Consider the following 18696-nt stretch of genomic DNA (forward strand, 5'->3'; position numbering starts at 1 on the left):
TATGGCAGCACTTGAATAATTTTATGGGAAGTTGCTGCCCAAGGCATATGTTTTACTGTCTGATACCGAATGCATGAGGAAAAACCATCTGTTTTTTTCAGCCTGAACAATTATATGATCCAGATTGAACCACTAGAGGCCAAATATAATTGCTCTGTGTTTTGCTTTGTACTCCTCTCTACCTACAGCAGCATAGTCTTGTACAGCATGTATCATAGCACACAGTTCAAATGATGGCATGGGAAAAACTTTTTCTTCTATTGAGGGTTATCAAATTACTATCCAGGGCTTAATGCAATCCTCTACACTTCATCTGTCACTGGAGAAATAGTTCACAATAGGACAGAACAATTTCTGATAAATTTTGACCACTGTGATGTTTGAACCTTAGGGATTTATTTTGATTTTGTTAAAATCGTTTAACATCCAGCCAGGTGAAAGGTGTTGCTAGACCCTTCATGCCTTCAGTTCCAGCTGGGAAAAAGGAGAAGTGCTTTTGTTGCATGGCTTGAGTAAACAGATTGCACTAAAAAAGATAGATAGTGAATCCCAACTATTAGTTTACTTTGAAGGAAAGCACTTCAGCGATATATAAACTACTGAAAACATTCCACTTTTGTTGCTACTGTTGTGTTTTACAACACCTAAATGTATGCTTTTAGTTTTGCCATGCTAGTAGGATTGGGTTTCTCCCCTCCCCAAAAGTGCTTACACTTTAATTTTAGACATAATGTACTGAGTGGCACTAAAAACAGTGTTCAGTGTTGGAGGGAGGAATGAGGGACAGAGGGGCAATATTTGAATGTGTTTGCGGATAAATGCAAACATTTTTCTTTTGTTCTTTAATAACAATAATTAATAATGATGCTCCATTCCTTTTAGAGTTTCTGGAAAAACTGAGAACAAAGGTTATATATGTTTGGAAAAATTTCTTTCCAACACTCTTCTTATGTATTGCTGTGAGGATTGTTTCTGCTTTTCATGGGCAAACTGTAGAATTATGTCAACCAGGTGCTAATCTACACTGCACCTGGCTTTCCTGAATATTTGCTTTTATTTTGATTAATACACTGCTTAACTGTACTTATTCCCTCTCCTGACTCACTTTTCCCATCTATTGTGAATAAACAGCTTGCCCACAGTGATATTCTAAAGCACGGTCCTGACAGACCATGGCAAAGCAAGTGGTGGGTGAGTGGACAACAGTTTTGTGCCTGTAGGATTGGGCTGTGACTTAAAAGGTTCAGGTCTATTCCACATATAAAGACTTTCTATGTAGCCTTAGGCAAGTCCCTTACCTTTACAGTGCCATGGTCTCCAACTGTGATATGGGAACAAAAAACTTTCTTTTTTCCTGCTGTGTCTGTTTTCTATAATTGTGCTATAAGAAATCTCTTCCAAGTGAAAACTTGTATTGTGTGTTTGGACAAGACCCAGTACAACTGGGCCTCCAGTTTAATTGGTATTACAGGAATAAAACCAAATGAGGGATTTTTAATACCTAAACACAAAGGAAGTAAGCAAATGTCATTTTAATTGATTCAGGTCTAAAGAAATTCAGTAAAAGGAAATTACGTTCCTTTACTGTAAATTCTTAGTCACTCAAAATTTTATTTTGCCCTCCATGCAAGCCTTAATGAGAAGAAACCACATTTATGCCTATGTCAGTAGGATGTAATTATAGGGGGGTTGCATCTGAAGGCTGTAGCAGCTGAAACTACAAGTAATGTTCTTTGAGATTTTCCATTTTTATAAAGGGAGGTGAAGGAAAGAAAATTGCTCACAAGATGGGTTTTTGTCACGTATCATAGAATCATAGAATCACAGAATCATAGAAAAATAGAATCATAGAAAAATAGAATCACAGAATGGTTTGGGGTTGGAAGGGACTCTAAAGATCATCCAGTTCCAGCCCCACTGCCATGGGCACAGAACCTTCCACTAGACCAGGTTGCTCAGAGTCCCATCCAACATGCTTGAACACCTTCAGGAATGAGGCATCCACAAGTTCTCTGAGTAACCTGTTCCAATGCCTCAGCACCCTCACAGTAAAGAATTTCTTCCTAATATCTAACCTAAATCTCATGTCCTCCAGCTTAAGGCCTTCCCCCTTGTCCTATCACGACATGCCCTTGTGAGAAGTCCCTCCCCAGCTTTCTTGTAGGCCCCTTTTAGGTAATGGAAGGTTGCTTTAAGGTCTTCCTGGAGCCTTCTCTTCTGAGGAGAGGCTGAACAACCTTGATTCTCTCAGCCTGTCTTCACAGGAGAACTGGTCCAGCGCTGTGATCAGTTTAGTGGCTCTCCTCTGGGAGATGTCCCAACAGGCCAATGTCTTTCTTGTGCTGAGGGCCCCAGAGCTGGATGCAGCACTCCAGGTGCGGTCTCACAGGAGTAAAGAGGTAGAATCACCTCCCTCGATCTCTGGCCACACTTCTTTTGATGCAGCCCAGGATGTGGTTGACTTTCTGGGCTGTGAGCATGCATTGCCAAGTCATGTTGAACTTTCATCCAGAAACACCCCAAAGTCTTTCTCCCTGGGGCTGCTTTTGATCCATTCTCTGCCCAGCCTGTACATGTGCTTGGAATTGCACGTCTTGAATGAGTTTTTTAATTAATCTTGGAGCATGTGTTGATCTTCGCCTCTCTCTAGTCTAGAAGACTTGCCAATGGTGTATGCCAAATGTGCACTTCACCCTCCTGGATACTGTTTTATTTACAGTCCTTAATAGAATTTATATGCAAGGTTGTACCATATTTGATTTTCAGAGTAGAACTTCTCCCCAGCAGTTAAGTGATATGCTAAAAAATGTGCCTCCAAAGTCTAATTGCATTGCAGATAGAGATTTTCTACTAGAAATTCTGAACACTAGACTCATTTTTTTATGTAATATATTGCATATATTATAGCACTACTATATTACACCACTATGGAAAGTCCATATGTTGTGGGAAAAAGTAACCATAGCTCCTGAAGCACAAGTGGGTGCAGATGCAATAATATAGTAATGTTATATCCAGTAGTTAGAAACACAGAAGTATTTAGGTTGAAAAGATCCTCTTTGAGTCTTCCTGTCCAACCTCCTGCTCAAAGCAGAGCTCACTTCAAAGCCAGAGCATGGCCTTTGTCAGCCAAGTTCTGCAATCTTTCGGGGCAGAGGTTTCACAGTGTGCTGTATTGACCCTGGCAGGACACTGGGTGCCCACCAAAGCCTCCCTATCATTCCCGTTCCTCAGCTGGATGGAGAAGAGGAAGTATAATGAAAGGCTCATGGGTCAAGACAAGGGCGGGGAGGGATATGTATCTGTGTTAATTACAATATCTATTTACGTGGGTTAGAACATCTGCTAGTGAGTCCCAGCAATTCAGACAAAAGTCAAAGGCCTGCCATTTGTTGGTTGACTCATAGCACAGCATGACTGACAAGTGTTTTAAGAAGGAATTAAGCAAGACATTGGTAGAATCAATTATTAGTGGCTGCTGATTAGTCAGTTCATGATATTGTGGGTAAAATGAACCTTCTCATCCAGTTCATAGATGGTTTCACTAGCACAGTGGTATTGTTGGTGAAGCAGTACAAGAGGAAAGGATAATCCTTACCACCAACAGTATGTGTCAGAGCAATATCAGCTTTTCTGTCTCATGTCTGCAAACACCTGTGCTGTATGCTCTAAGGACTGGACATGGGATATGCAAGAATTTCTGCAGTGATACCATTTGTTTGGATCTTCCTCACAAAAAGATTTAGCTCTGTTTTTCCTGTATATATTCATCAGTATCATGAAACATACAGGCTCATGCAAACTCAAAATTGTGCTCATGTTTTCCTGATTGTAACTGCCCAGCTTGTGTAATTGTTTTAAGTCCTTCAGTGGATTGTATGATACGAAGTTTGTTCCCAGAACAGAGCCTGTTCATTGAGGACAATGACTGCCTCTCACTTCTGGTGGTTTGTACATGAAGTCTGTTGCTCAGAAGGAGGTTGTTTCAGATGGACAGAGAGGTGTGATATGTAACTTAACTCTTTGGTAAGCTTGTGCAGCAGATATTTGTGATCAGTTGTGGGAGAAATGATTTTTCAGACCTGGGAAACAACTGTCCCATTGGAGATCTTTCTTTAAAGACACTTAGATTATCTGGACTGCATAAAGGTACAGGACTGTGATGCAAAACATAATGTCTGTGTATACTGGGTCATTTTCCCAAGAAAATCTTGTTTCTGTTAATTCTAGCAGTGCTGCTCAGAAAGGTATGGATTTAATAACAGGTTATTATTCTAATGAACTAAGTAGTGCCTGTATTCCCTTCTACTAATGAAGACTGTACAAAGACAGTCTTCTGTTAATGTTGGTGAAGTAGGATCAGTATAGATACTGGGTCAGGATACTGAAAAATATTAACAATTATTAATATTCTTTCTTTTTCAGTTTTCTCCTTGTGTTTGGTTGCTTGATTTTGTCCGTGTTTTCTACTATTCCTGAACACACAAAACTTGCCTCTGGTTGTCTCTTCATTTTGGTAAGTGAAAATTCTAAATACAAGACAATTTTACAGATACTTTTGTATACATTCAAATCCTCTCTCTCACCATGGAGGAAGTAATATAACACAATAACTGAACATTTTAAAAAAATCAGACTTTTCATCAGGATGATGAAAAGATGATAAAATAGAGGATTGCACTGTCTTTTTATTGAAAAACAGGTCGGATGGTAAGACAGTGCTCATAAAGTATTGTACTGCATTGCCTTCCTTGCTTGAGAATTGCTGTGGCTTATAACTGATAGAATTTCTACTGCAGTTTGGCAGTGACTGAGCATGAAAGACCTTTGATATTGCTGCTGTAATTTATAAAGTCAGTATGTAGTAAGAGGCACTTAAAATAGGAATTAATTTTGGTATCTTAGATACCAATTTGGGATAGCTCTTGGTAGATACTGACATTTTAGTAGCAGTTGCTGCAGTAGGATGTGGTAGTTTCATTATTTCTTCATAATACGTGCTTTTGTATTATGTTTTTTCCCTTTTTCTCCTTTTTCCCTTCTGAGGTAAATGAAAATGGCTTTAATCCCTAAAAGTGCTTAACATTTTTCATGCATTGTACAGACACCATTTTATTCATCTTCTTCTTGATGGGCCATTTAGTTCTGCAAGCAATGGCCTGAGGATAGGCAGTAGCAAGCGTTAAAACGTCACTGTATACCTGGAGTTACCATGGTTATTTCAGTTCAGTGTATTCAGCAGACTGTGGCTTGTTAGGTAGCACCTGAGGTGAAGTAACTGTTGACAAATGCCAACATTTTAACTGCCATCACTGTATATATCCAAAAGCTCCGGTCTTCAGAACAGCTCCCTAATTAATTAGGGTGTGAGCAGGCCGATAAGCATAATTATGCTGTGTGCTATGTCTTTGCAGCACAATAGGCCACTGCACCAAAATTCCTGAACTAAATGTCCAGAGCTGGCTAGGTGCAGGTATGTGGTGTCCTGCTCCATTAGATGGTTTCTTAGCAGGGCTAATTAGGGAGAACCATGCTAAATGTTGTGTTTTTCTTCCTAGCTGTATTAGTGCTTTTTCTTTCTCTGAAGAAAAGATCAGGTGGCATTAAACCAGCTAGAAATGATCAGATGTAATCCTACACTCATACCTAGACCCATTATTTATGAATCTGAACAACACTTGGCAAATGGAAGTTTGTTTGAATGTTCTGCAGCTAGTTATATTATCGTAATTGGTACACTAATTACTAACATTTTTTGGTACAGAAAACAGGAAAATATTATTAGTCTGAAAATACCCTATTTGTAATAGAAGGTGCTTTTGTGACAAGTAATCCATTTGCCTGTATACTTATGCAAATAGTTTGCAGAAATGCCATTTGTTCTGACATAAAATATGCATTTCTCATGAGCCACATATTTGTTGATTGTGTTGGTACACTTACTACTGCTGATTCCTCAGCTGGCTGATTCCCTCTACTGTGCCATGGGTCTCACAGGAGCCACAATGTGGAGGAAGTCTGTGAAGCCCTGGCCTTGCTCCCAGCACTGGGCAGAGGTGTGGCGAGCTCTGATAGCTGAGGCACCAGTCCCTGTAGAGATGTCCATCAGCTGAGCAGAGTTGCTCAGTGTCTACTGGGGGAAACTTTGGTGCTTTTTGCTGCTATGGCTTCCAAGATGAACTTTGTCCATCTTAACTGTTCCAACTGCACATCCCATGGCCTCCTCTGAGCACAAATAGGCCTTAAGGAGGAAGAGGGTGGATGGTTGATTCTTGAAGCATCAATACTAGCCTCGTCCAACATTTCTATGTTATAGCCTACTGTGTTCAGCAAACCTTTGGCAGGAATAAACCTAGTGATGACGAATTTTGAGTCTCCTGCTGTGGGTCTCTAATGGAGAAATATATAAACACAGCAAAGTATGAAGTTCCAGAAGCAGGCTAAAGCTGACTGCTTTATTGCAGTTTGCTGATGCATGGTGTGTCCCTTCTCTACATACTGAATCATTAGCTGATATTAACAGTTATCAAAGCAGGCTTTTGTAGCTGCAAACCAAGAGGAAAATACATTTCTACATTAACTCAGGAGCAGTTGTTTTGGCTGTGCCAACACCTAACTGCAGCCACTAGGGTTTTCGCAACCTTTTCCTTGCAGTGATTCACACAGCTCTTCCAAATGTGTCATTTAGTAAGACAGCTGTATTAACTATCAGATCTGGTTTAATACTGTTTGTGCTTTGTGCTTGAAATAGAAGTTATATGTTTATTTTCTAATGAAGTACTGTACAAATACAACAATCCATAGAGCTGCCTGCTGGGTTTCTGTGAACTGTTTGTTTTGCAGATTTATTCCAGATGGTCTCCCCTACAGCCATGTTAATTGCCTAAAAAGCTAATGTAATGTTCCTTCAACTTAATACCTGAGTTGCTGCATGCACTGGCACCTGTGGCTTTTGACATATTGCAGCTATTCACAATTACACAGGGAGATTAAAGAGGGAAGTGTAGATGAGCTGAGCAAACCTTTTCTTCCTTCTCAGAAAGGCCAGAGGAGCTGAGAAGATTATTCTTCTGCAATCAGTCAATTCCATTTATCTGCCTGAGTCTTCCCTTTCTAGGGAGCAGAGAACATATTTCCTAATCACTGCATTCTAAATACTCTCTCAGAAACATGCAACAGTGTGTGATAGCTCAAAGCAAATCATTGTTTAGGAAAGCAGTAGTAGCTGAGGGTTTCTGAGCTTCAGCAGAGGTTAATGGACTCATCTGGGATACAGAAATGCCTGAGCTCTGCTCCCAGAGCCGAGGCAAACCTGCCCCGCTGTGTTGTGCTGGACCCAGCTTCAATTCTGGCATCCACACAAGTACTACTGTGTTCCAAGGCATCTTGTCCTTATCAGGAAACCTGTCAAGGGAAACGCCTTTAATATTTGAATTTTATATTTAAAATGAAAGTCCTGCAGATAAGTTAAGTGGATGTTACATACAGTAATGTTGAACTGTTACATCAGTAATTAATTTGGTTAGATTTGTGTCCAGAAATAATAAGAGTAACTGGGAGGAGACCATCAGATTAAACTCCTTATGCCTATAATGATAATTGTGCTTTAGCCTCATCTGTGCACACAACTTCTGGCACTTGAGCTGTAGCAGTGATATATCCCAGACAGGCAGTAGAATAAAAATCTACTTCAGCATCAAAATAAACCACAAGCAGCTTGAGAATCTAACAAACACAGCAAGAAAATAATCTTTGGTGTATTGCTGGTCTACAAGCACATTTACTAGCAGTTTATCAAATAATAAACACAAGGGGAGTAAAACGGAGGCTGTGAAGGCAAAACCAAATCTTTTGGGGAAGGCAGCCAAGAAGGAATATTATCTGGAACTGGAGGTCATTTGTGCTCTTGACCAAACTCTCTATATTTTAAGCTCATTTTCAACTAAAGCTGAAAGTTATGTGAATTTCTGGTTCACTTCTGTTTGTTTGCTGTCAATGCAAGAAAATTGATAAAATAATTTGAGTTGACCCATGAAGATTTGACAAATTGAGAAGTAAATAAAAAAGGTCTTGGATCAGTTTAAATCCTTCATTCGGCCTGGGGTAAAATATCCTTTGTGTATTTGATTTTTTAGAACTTCTGGCTTAAAACTAAGATTGAGATTGTAGGAAACAAAATATCATTTTTATTTGAACAAACAAAGCATCCCATTTTTTTTCATAATTTTAATTTTTAATCAAGATAGGGAGATTGAGAAACTCAAGTGAATTTCTGCAGAACTGGTTTTATCAAATCTGTTTTGTGCTTTTCTCTGAAAATGGCTGGTGTAGAAAGCTGTACCCAGATTTGTAGAATAAAGGCCTCTGAAAATGTACTCTAGGAACACATTCTTCAGGCAGAAATAGCTCCCAAAGATATAAAAGCAGACAGCGTGCACAGGATGAAGCTGGTTTGTTCATGTACTGTGGTCACTTAGATGAATCCAAAAGGAGAGTCTACTAAGTGCTTCTTGCAATTAATATCTTTCCAGGATTTTTTTCTCCTAATATTTTTGTGTAAAAGAAAGAGGGCACACATTGATTTTAAAAACATAGGGTATAGCTACCCTATTGCAGGTAAGCGTATATTCCATTTCTCTCTGCTCTAGAAAATAAGTCCGTTCACAAGGATGAAATCATATAAATCCACTACAGCATTTTAAAGCTAGTCAGAGTGGATTTTTAAAAATCCACTCAATGTTTTTTGGGCTCAGTTAAAAAAAACATGGCATTTTTCAGTTTAGATTGTATGAGCACTTGAATGCTCTTGCCATGCTTGGATAAAAGACCACCAGACCTGATAGAAGACTTAATGGATGGCTCTATAGGACCAGCTATCAAGGCATAAAAAGAAAAACTGAATGATCTTGAAAGATTTCAGTTATAGATACATTTCTAACAACAGTAAGGTATAAACCCTTTACTGGAATTTTGTCTCATCTTCTTCTGAGAAAAACAGATTAATTTATCCCTGATCTAAAAAACAGTGAATTTGTCAAAACTCAAAATTAGTATTTCTCAAGAAACACTAATTTCTAGTGTTTTATTTTCCAAATCAATTCTTAGCTTTGAAATTTCAAAATTCCTCATCGAGGCCTCTAAACAATTACATTAGACATACAACACTGATGTTATCAAAGACAGAATAAGAGAGGGAAATATAACATTGATAAGGTAAAAACCTTCATGCTTTCAGTCTTGTTTGGATTCATGTACACTAATATTATAATAAGGTGATAACATGAGCAAAAAACAATTCAACCATGTCATAATAAACTACCTGTTAGCTTTAAAAATATCTTTACCTTACCAAAATGAATATTTTCACATCTTTGCTGTTTACATTGATGCTCTCCTATTATGTATACGGATTTGACCAAGTCACAGCTGACTGTTGTTACAAAAATTTGGACTACAGTTCATCACAACTGCTTGTGAATCTTTGTGTAGAAACAGAGCAGACTTCCCACTGGAAATTTAAATGCTGAATGCACTTTGCTGAAATTAAAAGTTATTACAAGAAAATCTGACAGAAAACAAAAATGTAAATTAAAAGACGGAGTTAGTTAAAAACAGTGGCTGTCCTCAAAGCTTAATTCTTCTCTCACAAGGCAGTGTTGGCACTCCCAACCAACCAGCAAAGCTCTGTAACGAACAAGTACACACTGTATCTATGGAGAGAGAGATGAAAGCAACCATAAAAACTATTTCCTAACAACAGAACACAGCAGTGCACATAAAACTCTAGAGATATCTATATACTGTCAGCAGAAGTTTCTATATATTGTCGACAATGCTGAGGGCGATAAGTACACTTCAACAGATCAGAGAATAAAGATGTCTCAATCCTCGCATAAGCCTATAATTGATATGGTTCTGGGATTGATTATAGTGTTAACAATGTTTTGTCCTTTCTTTTCTTTTATTATTCTGTATTAAGCAGAAATTACCTTTGTAAAGAAAAGATTGAAAATCACACATTGAACAGAATCATTTTTCTATTGTAATTAAAAATGCAATATATTAGGTTCTACTGGGAAAGCTTAAATGGGTTTGATGACTAAAGATCATTAAAACTGCATATGTGATCTACAAACAGGGGAAAAAAAATCTCGTAACTGAATCACTTGAAGAAGGTAGGATAACTATGAACAGGTACCTCAAGTGCTACAGCATTCAGCAGCAAATGCAGTAGAAGGCAAGAGAGATTTTGTCACTGACAGAGCAATTCCCAGGTAGGCAGAACTACCAATCAGTTGTGTTAAACAAGATCACTGGAGTTACCACAAGTCAGTGGCTGCTGGATGAAATACCATCCACAAAATTATTTTCCATTCCTCTGAATGACCAGGGCATGTGTAGAGAAATGGGTGGTAATGTGCAGTGAAGAAAGATGAATGGAAATAGCAAACCCACAAGCAGTGACAAATGTAACAAATTCATGACCTGGTACAACTTTAATAATAAAATTCTAACCCCCAGTAAGAAAGCCAGTGTTGAATTTCTAAATAGGTACATTATACTCATTTATGTTATTGTTATCAGTTCCTATATAAGAGCTGTTACTCAGCTTATCTTGTTGATGACATTGTACAGCTATATGCAGAAAGTCGGAAGAGAAGATACTGGTACTGAGACCAATCAGTTTCTGATTCCCTTTGTTTCCTAAAACAAAGAGAATTAATATTCAAAAGCAGAGAACATATTAAAAGAGCCTTTTAACCAGTCATTCAAGGGGCCATTTTCTCTAGGAGATCACAGAATCTTTAGTAGGATTTTGAGATTAGAAATGGAAAATGGGGAGGATTAGCTGTCAGTGATGGGGTGGCAGGATTCAGATTAATAAGGATATAATTCTTTGAGGAGGGCAAAGCATATCTCCTTTTAGGTTGATCAACACATTGTGCTAAAGAACCAAACCAGCTGTCCTGGACTTCCTTTAAGGAAAAGCGAGCAAGATTCCTTGCAAAACTGCTCTTCCATGACATGTCTTCGTTCTTGTTTTATCCCTTTAAGTGATAACAAGGTAGCATGAGAAATCACCTCCAAGGAATAAGTGTAATATTTTCCACAGATGTAGATTTATAATAGTTTATGCTAGATCCTGCAGTACTGAATTTTATTGGCTTCATACCAGAGTTTGATATAGAGATCAAGAGCTATCTCCTTAAAACAGGCAACAAACAGTTGAGATTGCAACAGTAAAAATGGATAGATATCAAACTCTCTATCAGAAATTCAGACCTGACCTTTGTCAGGGAAATATTGGTTTGCCAAATGGAAATGCAGAATATGTCCCCAGAGGAAAGCCAAAGTACATGGTTAAAAATAATATGTAAGGAAAAAATTCTACAAACCATTAAATGTCAAAAGGAAAAGAATGCTGAAGAAGGCAGCACGTTAGTGATATAAAAGCTGTTTGGCAGTCGAGAGGATATCCACCATATGAGTAACATAGAAAAACTGCAATCCACTCAGTCACTTCACAGAGATGTGACAAAGCACGTGAAGACACAGCTTGCTGCAGTCAAAATGTGAACTTTCCTCAAGTAACAGGAGAAATCTTTTCACAAGTTTCAGTTTAAAAAATGTGAATTAAAGCAAATGTCCAGCACACGGCTGGATAAATACATCATGGAATGGGTGAGCAGCTGGTTCATGGGCTGGGCACTAAGGGTTAGAGTGAATGGGGTGACATCAGACTGGTGACCTGTCACTACTGGGGTTCCACAGGGCTCCTTCACCAGCCCTGTCCTCTTCAATATCTTCATAAATGACTTGGAGGCAGGGCTGGAAGGGATACCAAGCAAGTCTGCAGATGATACAAAACTGGAAGGAGCTGTCGGCTCCCTCGAAGGCAGGGAGGCCCGTCAGAGAGACCTCCACAAATCAGAGGGCTGGGCAATCACCAACCACATGAAGTTAAACAAGGGAAAGTGCCAGATTCTGCACCTGGGAGGGAGCAACCCTGGATGTACAGACAGACTGGGAAATGAGATGCTGGAAAGCAGTGCCATGGAAAGGGACCTGAGGGACCTGGCAAGTTGAACATGAGTCAGCAGTGCCCTGGCAGCCAGGAGGGCCAAGTGTGTCCTGAGGAGCATCAGGCACAGCATCGCCAGCCGGGCAAGGGAGGGGATCGTCCCGCTCTGCTCTGCACTGGGGCTGCCTCATCTCGAGTGCTGGGGGCAGTTTTGGGTGCCACAATGTTAGAAAGACATTAAACTGTTAGAGAGTGTCCAAAGGAGGGCAACAAAGATGGTGAAGGGCCTTGAGGGGAAGCCGTGTGAGGAGCAGCTGAGGGCACTTGGTCTGTTCAGCCTGGAGAAGAGGAGACTGAGGGGAGACCTCACTGCAGTTACAACTTCCTCATGAGGGGAAGAGGAGGGACAGGCACTGATCTCCTCTCTGTGGTGACCAGTGACAGGACTGAGAGAATGGCCTGAAGTTGTGTCAGGGGAGGTTTAGGTTGGATATCAGGAAAAGGTTCTTCACCCAGAGGGTGTTTGGGCACTGGAACAGGCTCCCTAGGGAAGTGATCACAGCACCAAGCCTGACAGAATTCAAGAAGTGTTTGGTGCTCTCAGTCACATGGTGTGTCTCTTGGGGATGGTGCTGTGCAGGGCCAAGAGTTGGACTCAATGATCTTTGTGGGTCCCTTCCAACTCAGCTTGTTCTGTGATTTTGTGATTCTGTGAAATAAGTATTGAAATACAGGCAAAAACAAACAACAAAAACATCTGTAAGAATCCAGAACAGACATTTATATAATATTAAAATCCACTTAAAGTGAAGGTGATGGTAAATACACAGACACACACTGGAACGAAGTTCAGTTCTGAGGACCGTGAGTTGTGGATGAGTTACAAAGGTGAATTAGCAAAATAAGTACTGACCATTTTAGACTTTTGGGCTTCCATGAAGTACCTAAGGAGAGGGTGTAGTATGTCATAGACAGGATAATAACTTTGGTATCACATCTGAACCAGACAGGAATTGGCTGATTGTACCATATGAAGATATGATCTCAGGAAATGTATGGCTCACAAAGATATATGTATGTTTTCTTTTTCCAAGGGACCAAAATTCCATAAGCCTAGGAAAAAGGTAATAGGAAAAACTGCAAAACAGTCAGCAAATGGCATGATGTGTGAAACACAAGACTTGGTATACTGGCTCTCAAAATTTAGTTATTTGACTGAAAAAAAGGGGACCAAGTCAACTTTTACAGGGAACTTAAGGAACTGAATAAAAATATTGTGATCAAATACTTGTCCAAATAGCAGAAATATTTGGTGAGGTGACATTTTTTAAAAACTAAATGCATGAACAAGATTTTGGCTGATTGGGTGCAGTGCTACCAAGACCAGTTTGTCAAAAGTTACGAACTGTCAGAAGACACTTTCTTAAAGTTGTTTTCTGAAAATGTTTGGTACTGGTAACATTTCAGTATATATCAACCAAGATGCACTTAGGTCTCATAGTGGTTAAAACAGGCACAGATGAACACCTAGGGAAGCTCTCTTAATGAGCTTTGAGAACTGGGAAACTGCAAGAAGTAATTTTAAAAAGAACACTGCCGATATCATTTGCAGAGTCTCCAGCATTTAACAACTCCAAAGATGCTAAGACCAAAGAATAAAAGAATGGATATTCCATCCTACTCTGCAGTACAGCATGGCAGATGTTATCAGTTAATTCACATGCACGTGATCAGCCATAACAATTAGCCTAAACCCCTTGCATCAATACAAAATCAATACGGATGCCAGGGCATAAAGAGATTCAGAGTTCTGATGCCTGTTCTACACTTGTTTTGGACAGAGAAAAGATACAAAATTCTTCACAGACATTTCAAATGGAAAATTTTGGATCTGTGTTGCTACAGAGACATGTGCTTGAACGTCTGCCTCTAACGTGACATCAGAAATGTGACTACAGCAGAAAAAAATGCGTGAAGAAATCACAAAGGAAATGCAAAGGCCTGGGTACAGCTGTACAGACCTTCTTTGTTTGCAATACAAGGACAATTTTAAAACCAAAATTAGACCATTTACTGCTGATATCTCACTAAAGAGGAAGAAAATCTGAATAAGCACAGAGAAGGGTAAAAAATTTTTGAAAAGTAGAAAATTATTCTGTAATGTGAGTTTCATGCTATGATCTCCTTTAAGAAATTCTCTTAGATGTGTAGTTGCACCTGACACATAAACAAATGGTATGACACAAAGCAGTGAGTGCAAATGGCTGGAAAATTTAAAGGTGATGCAGTATCTGGGAAAGAGCAGGATAGACGTGGAGAAGTCAGTGTTTCCCATTGCCCTTTTCCCAGTTTGAAAGAGAGTGTTCAGTGATCAGCAGGGTGTCCCTAGAAGAACCATGTCCACCAGAAGGAGTTTTGGGATCTGTTTGCCCACATGTACAAATTGCCTACATGGTAATCGCAATAACCATGATGGCCGGTGCAGCCCTGTGGCACTCATTCCTCTGGCACCAGCAGGTCCTCAGCTGTTGGCCCATGATGGTGATGTGAAGTGAGTCAGCTGATCTGGGGAGGCAGAGGATGCTGAGGAAGGTTAGCACAGTTTCAGTGGTAGGAATCGTGCATTGTGTCTGATATGGTAAATACTTGTCTTTATTCTATAAGAGATTATGCAAAACATAAATAAATGGCATCTATGTAATTCTGCTGCTGGGTTGTACTATCTGATTCAAAACTACTTTTACTTGAAATAAAAATTCACCACTTTTTTCTGTTGCAAAGGAATAAAGAAGAAGCATGACTGTTGGGTGCCATGTCAGGTATAAACACAAAAAACTAAAAGGGAGTTGGATAGCATAAGTCATATATATAACATGTGGACTAAGCATATAACTGGGATTTTAATATTCTATCAATAGATTTGTAGCTGTATATTTGAGTAAAAGGCACTAAACTGATTTCTCAATAATCCTCTATTAATGTACAATCTATGTGGAAATTCTTAATCATGATATGTAAAATCAAATGCACTAAAAGTATCACATCCATTATAAAACTGATAAATGATAAAAAGGTGCACAAATTTCACTTCATGTGCATTGTGTATTGCACTGGGAGCTGAAGTGAAGTTTCTGGTTGTGATTTATATGCCACTAATAGGTTCTATTCTGGGTTATGATTTTGGATTTATGGTTGTCCCTCCCTCTGTTAAACTGCAGCTGGATAGTATTAAAACATTAGTTTCTTAAGTGTATGTATGCACACATAGATATGCTTGTTAACTGTTTATATCAAAGATCTCCCTTTTAGTGCTGAACCAGGAATAACACAAATGTGTTCAAATTTATTATTATTTTAAACCATAAAGCATGCACATATTCTTACCTGCTTGTTCTAATCTGGAAAATGGCAGTATAACAGAATTGTCTGTAGTCCTACACCAGCTTCTGCATCATAACTATTTAAAGCTCAGACCTTTGTCAAGTTTCATTGAGACAGACCAGTACTGTGCTTTCCCTCCGTCCCAATGGCATATCTTTAAAGTGTACAGCCCAACTTTAGAGCTTATTACCTGGAATCAGTAGAGGGGGTTTTTTTGGCTTAGGAGACGGATGTTGTTGATAAGCTGAGGTCTTCTGTTCTTGGTTTAACTGAATGATAAAACAATCTCATCCTCTTTGACGATGAGTAATAAAGCATTGCTATTTGGACAGTATCAAGTATTCATGTGTCACCATAAAGATATTTTAGCAGCTGGTGACAAACCAGTCGGCCATAAATTAAGGTATGAGAACATGTTTATTCTCCCTCCTTTCAAAATTATTTGGAAACACTGGACTTCCCTGATTTGGAAACACTGGACTTGCCTGTTTATGAGACTTTAGGGAAGAGGGGATATATCCCAAGCAGTATCAGATGACATTGCTTCTCATGTTCTGCTGTGTTAGTGCAGTGAGGCTTGCTGGTTTACACCAGATGAGGATATGCAGTGCAGCTACACTGCAGAGATGTTGTCTTCAGAGGGGAAACACTCGTGGCCCTACTAAAGCTTATTTCAGAGGATTCATTTGGTCTGTTCTTGTCCATTTCTCAGACTTCTGACCAATGTCACTTGTAAACACAGCTCTCCTATGAGCTCAAGGCAGGAAGCTCCTCACATCAGTCTGCATGTTTGTTGGGCTACTTCATTAGCCTTTAGAATAATTAAAATCCCAATTTCCATACAAGAAATATAATTAAAATAACAGCAGAGACATTGTCTTGTGGGTGGATTTCTTATATCCAAGCCTCAGCTCATTTACACATTGCAAAATAACCAGAAGCATCCTAGACCAGCACAGAGTGCTCAGCTTTGGTCATTTTCTTATTGCAAAAATGGATCTAATTCCTTGAAGTTACAGTCTACAATGAAGGCACCTGATTCATCAACAGAAAATTATTTTCAGTTATAATATGTAGTTATGCTAAAGAGTAAGAATGCTATTATATAAACTTTTTTTTGCTATTAAAATGTTATGCTTAGGGAAATCCTTATCATTAAAAACTGCCTGAGAAGCATATTAACGTAAACAGTTTCAACAAATCATGTATCCTAATTGGATAGGAAGAAAAAAAACGGGGGAAAAGTGCTTATCATAGCTGGATTGTACAAAGTATCCTTGATTTCCTTAATCATCAACCCTGTTGATTAGAGTCCTCCAGGACCTTTTGTAAACAGAAACCTTGCTCTGGATGACCTCTTATTTTCTTTTCCTGCCATTTGTGTGACCCTCGTTGTTCCAGTGGTGTAACAACCAAGGCACACACAGATGTAAAGAACTTCAGGAATACACTGCTAGCCAAATGCAACTGAACCTTGTAATCCCAGGTGTGTCAGCCTTGCTTCTCTTGCATGTGCATGGTTCCCCATGACAACTGGAGCTGCATACGCAGAAACATTTCAGAAGGAAAAGCTCCTCAGTTTGGATGAACTGTGCTTTGAGAAGGAAGAAAAACTTTCCACTGTCTGAAACACCAAGGCATCTGCCATCGTGGTTACTGGGAGATGCTAACTGCAAGCTTGAATAGCCAAAAAAGTGACAGATTGTAGTGATTCTGGTGTAAGGCCAAATGCAGTTGTGATTGGAAAAGGATAACAAGATAGGAAAAAAGCATGAAATGGCAAAGGCCAATGCACCTCTGCTTTACCTAGAAAGGGAAGGGTTAGGTTTCCAGTAAATCTTAACTTGCTCATCAGTTCAAGTACAGCCTTGCTTAAGTTTGAAGAGGGCCAGATTTATAAACAGTGCAAGATTTTCCCATTCTGATATGTTGTTTCTCATATCTCTTAAGTAATTCAAAATTAATGAGGTTCCATTATATTATATGTAGGACAGAGATACTTGGAATGCATCATTTCTTCAGCAAGACTACAAAGCACGAAGTCTAATGATTTATTCCATCACACACCTTTCCAATTATGTTCTGATCTTTTGTTTCAATTGCTAAGGAACTAAACTCAAGTCATTTCAAAGCCTAGATTTATGTTTAAGTTTGCAATAAGCCTTCCAAATGAAATATAAAATAATAAAAATCCTGATCTTGTCTGGGATGCATCCTTCCAATTTCTGCTCATGGAAGACCAAGAACCTTGTAACTTTACAGCTGCCATAGGAAAAAATAATGTCATTCCCCAGCCTGTATCAACCTTGACAGAGATTTGCCTTTACATTTTGACTGAGTGCCCTGACTACTAAAACATTACTTTTTTACACAGTAGTGTGGAGATCTTTGTCTCTCTCTCGTTTTGACCTGAACAAATCCAAAATAAAACAAAGCTCTCACGTGTACTACTATGAAGAGTTCCATTTCAATGCATTTCATTTTTTTTTGGAAAATCCTTTCCCTTTAGACTTTATTATATTTTATATTAGTTCCCTTCAAAATCGTATTTTCTTTGAGGAAGTAGGAGTCACTAGGATATAAGGATCAGTTTGAAACATCACTATTTCAGTAAGTGCAAAAATAAGTGTGAAACCCCATCTACATTTTCTTCAATGTATTTTCCTTTATTAAAGGTTACACTGTACTTTAAAATCTCCAGAAACTTGCTATGGGTGCAAGAAAATCACATACAGCATTTTTAAAAGCAGCAGTTCTTTTAGCATCCCAGTGCACAGAGACATATTTACTGCATTTGAGCTCAATATAACTACAGTTGTTATATTGTTTAAGTAGTAGAAAAAAAAGTTTAAGTAGTAGAAACCTTAGTTAATTTTGAGGTGATACAACCATACATAAATTTGTAATGGTTCTAGAAATGGTAACTCTTTTTCTCAAGGAAAATGTATTTCACATTTTTTCCTCAAGAAAAATCTTATACTCTTACCCTACCCACCAAAAAAAAAAATTTGAGAAAATATCCTTTTGTTCTTTTTCTCTCCCAAAATAGATGTATCTCCAAGAAGTTTCTCTTCTCAGTATATGTTTTTGTGTGTGAAAGACAAATATGATTTCTGTCTCTACCACACAAGGGCAAAATGTGGAACACAGACTCTCAGACACATGCTTTCAGCACACAATAACTTTTTTCATCCTTGTCTCACTGAGCAAGCATAGCACCCATAGTATAGGTAAGAAATACATATAGCATAGTACAGGTAATAAATACAAAACTGCATAGCACTGATAGGAAC

The 18696-nt window shown here is 38.7% G+C and overlaps 1 protein-coding gene across 2 annotated transcripts in view; it reads left to right on the forward strand.

Moving 5' to 3' along the window:
• KCNQ5 (potassium voltage-gated channel subfamily Q member 5) overlaps positions 1-18696 on the forward strand; it is a 282164-nt gene that overhangs the window by 191556 nt on the left and 71912 nt on the right. For both annotated transcript variants that reach the window (XM_032104818.1, XM_032104819.1), the window contains exon 2: positions 4426-4516. In XM_032104818.1, the coding sequence (XP_031960709.1) occupies positions 4426-4516 (91 nt within the window). The remainder of the gene's footprint in view (positions 1-4425; positions 4517-18696) is intronic.

Source organism: Corvus moneduloides, chromosome 3, assembly GCF_009650955.1.
Source record: "Corvus moneduloides isolate bCorMon1 chromosome 3, bCorMon1.pri, whole genome shotgun sequence".
Taxonomy (NCBI): domain Eukaryota; kingdom Metazoa; phylum Chordata; class Aves; order Passeriformes; family Corvidae; genus Corvus; species Corvus moneduloides.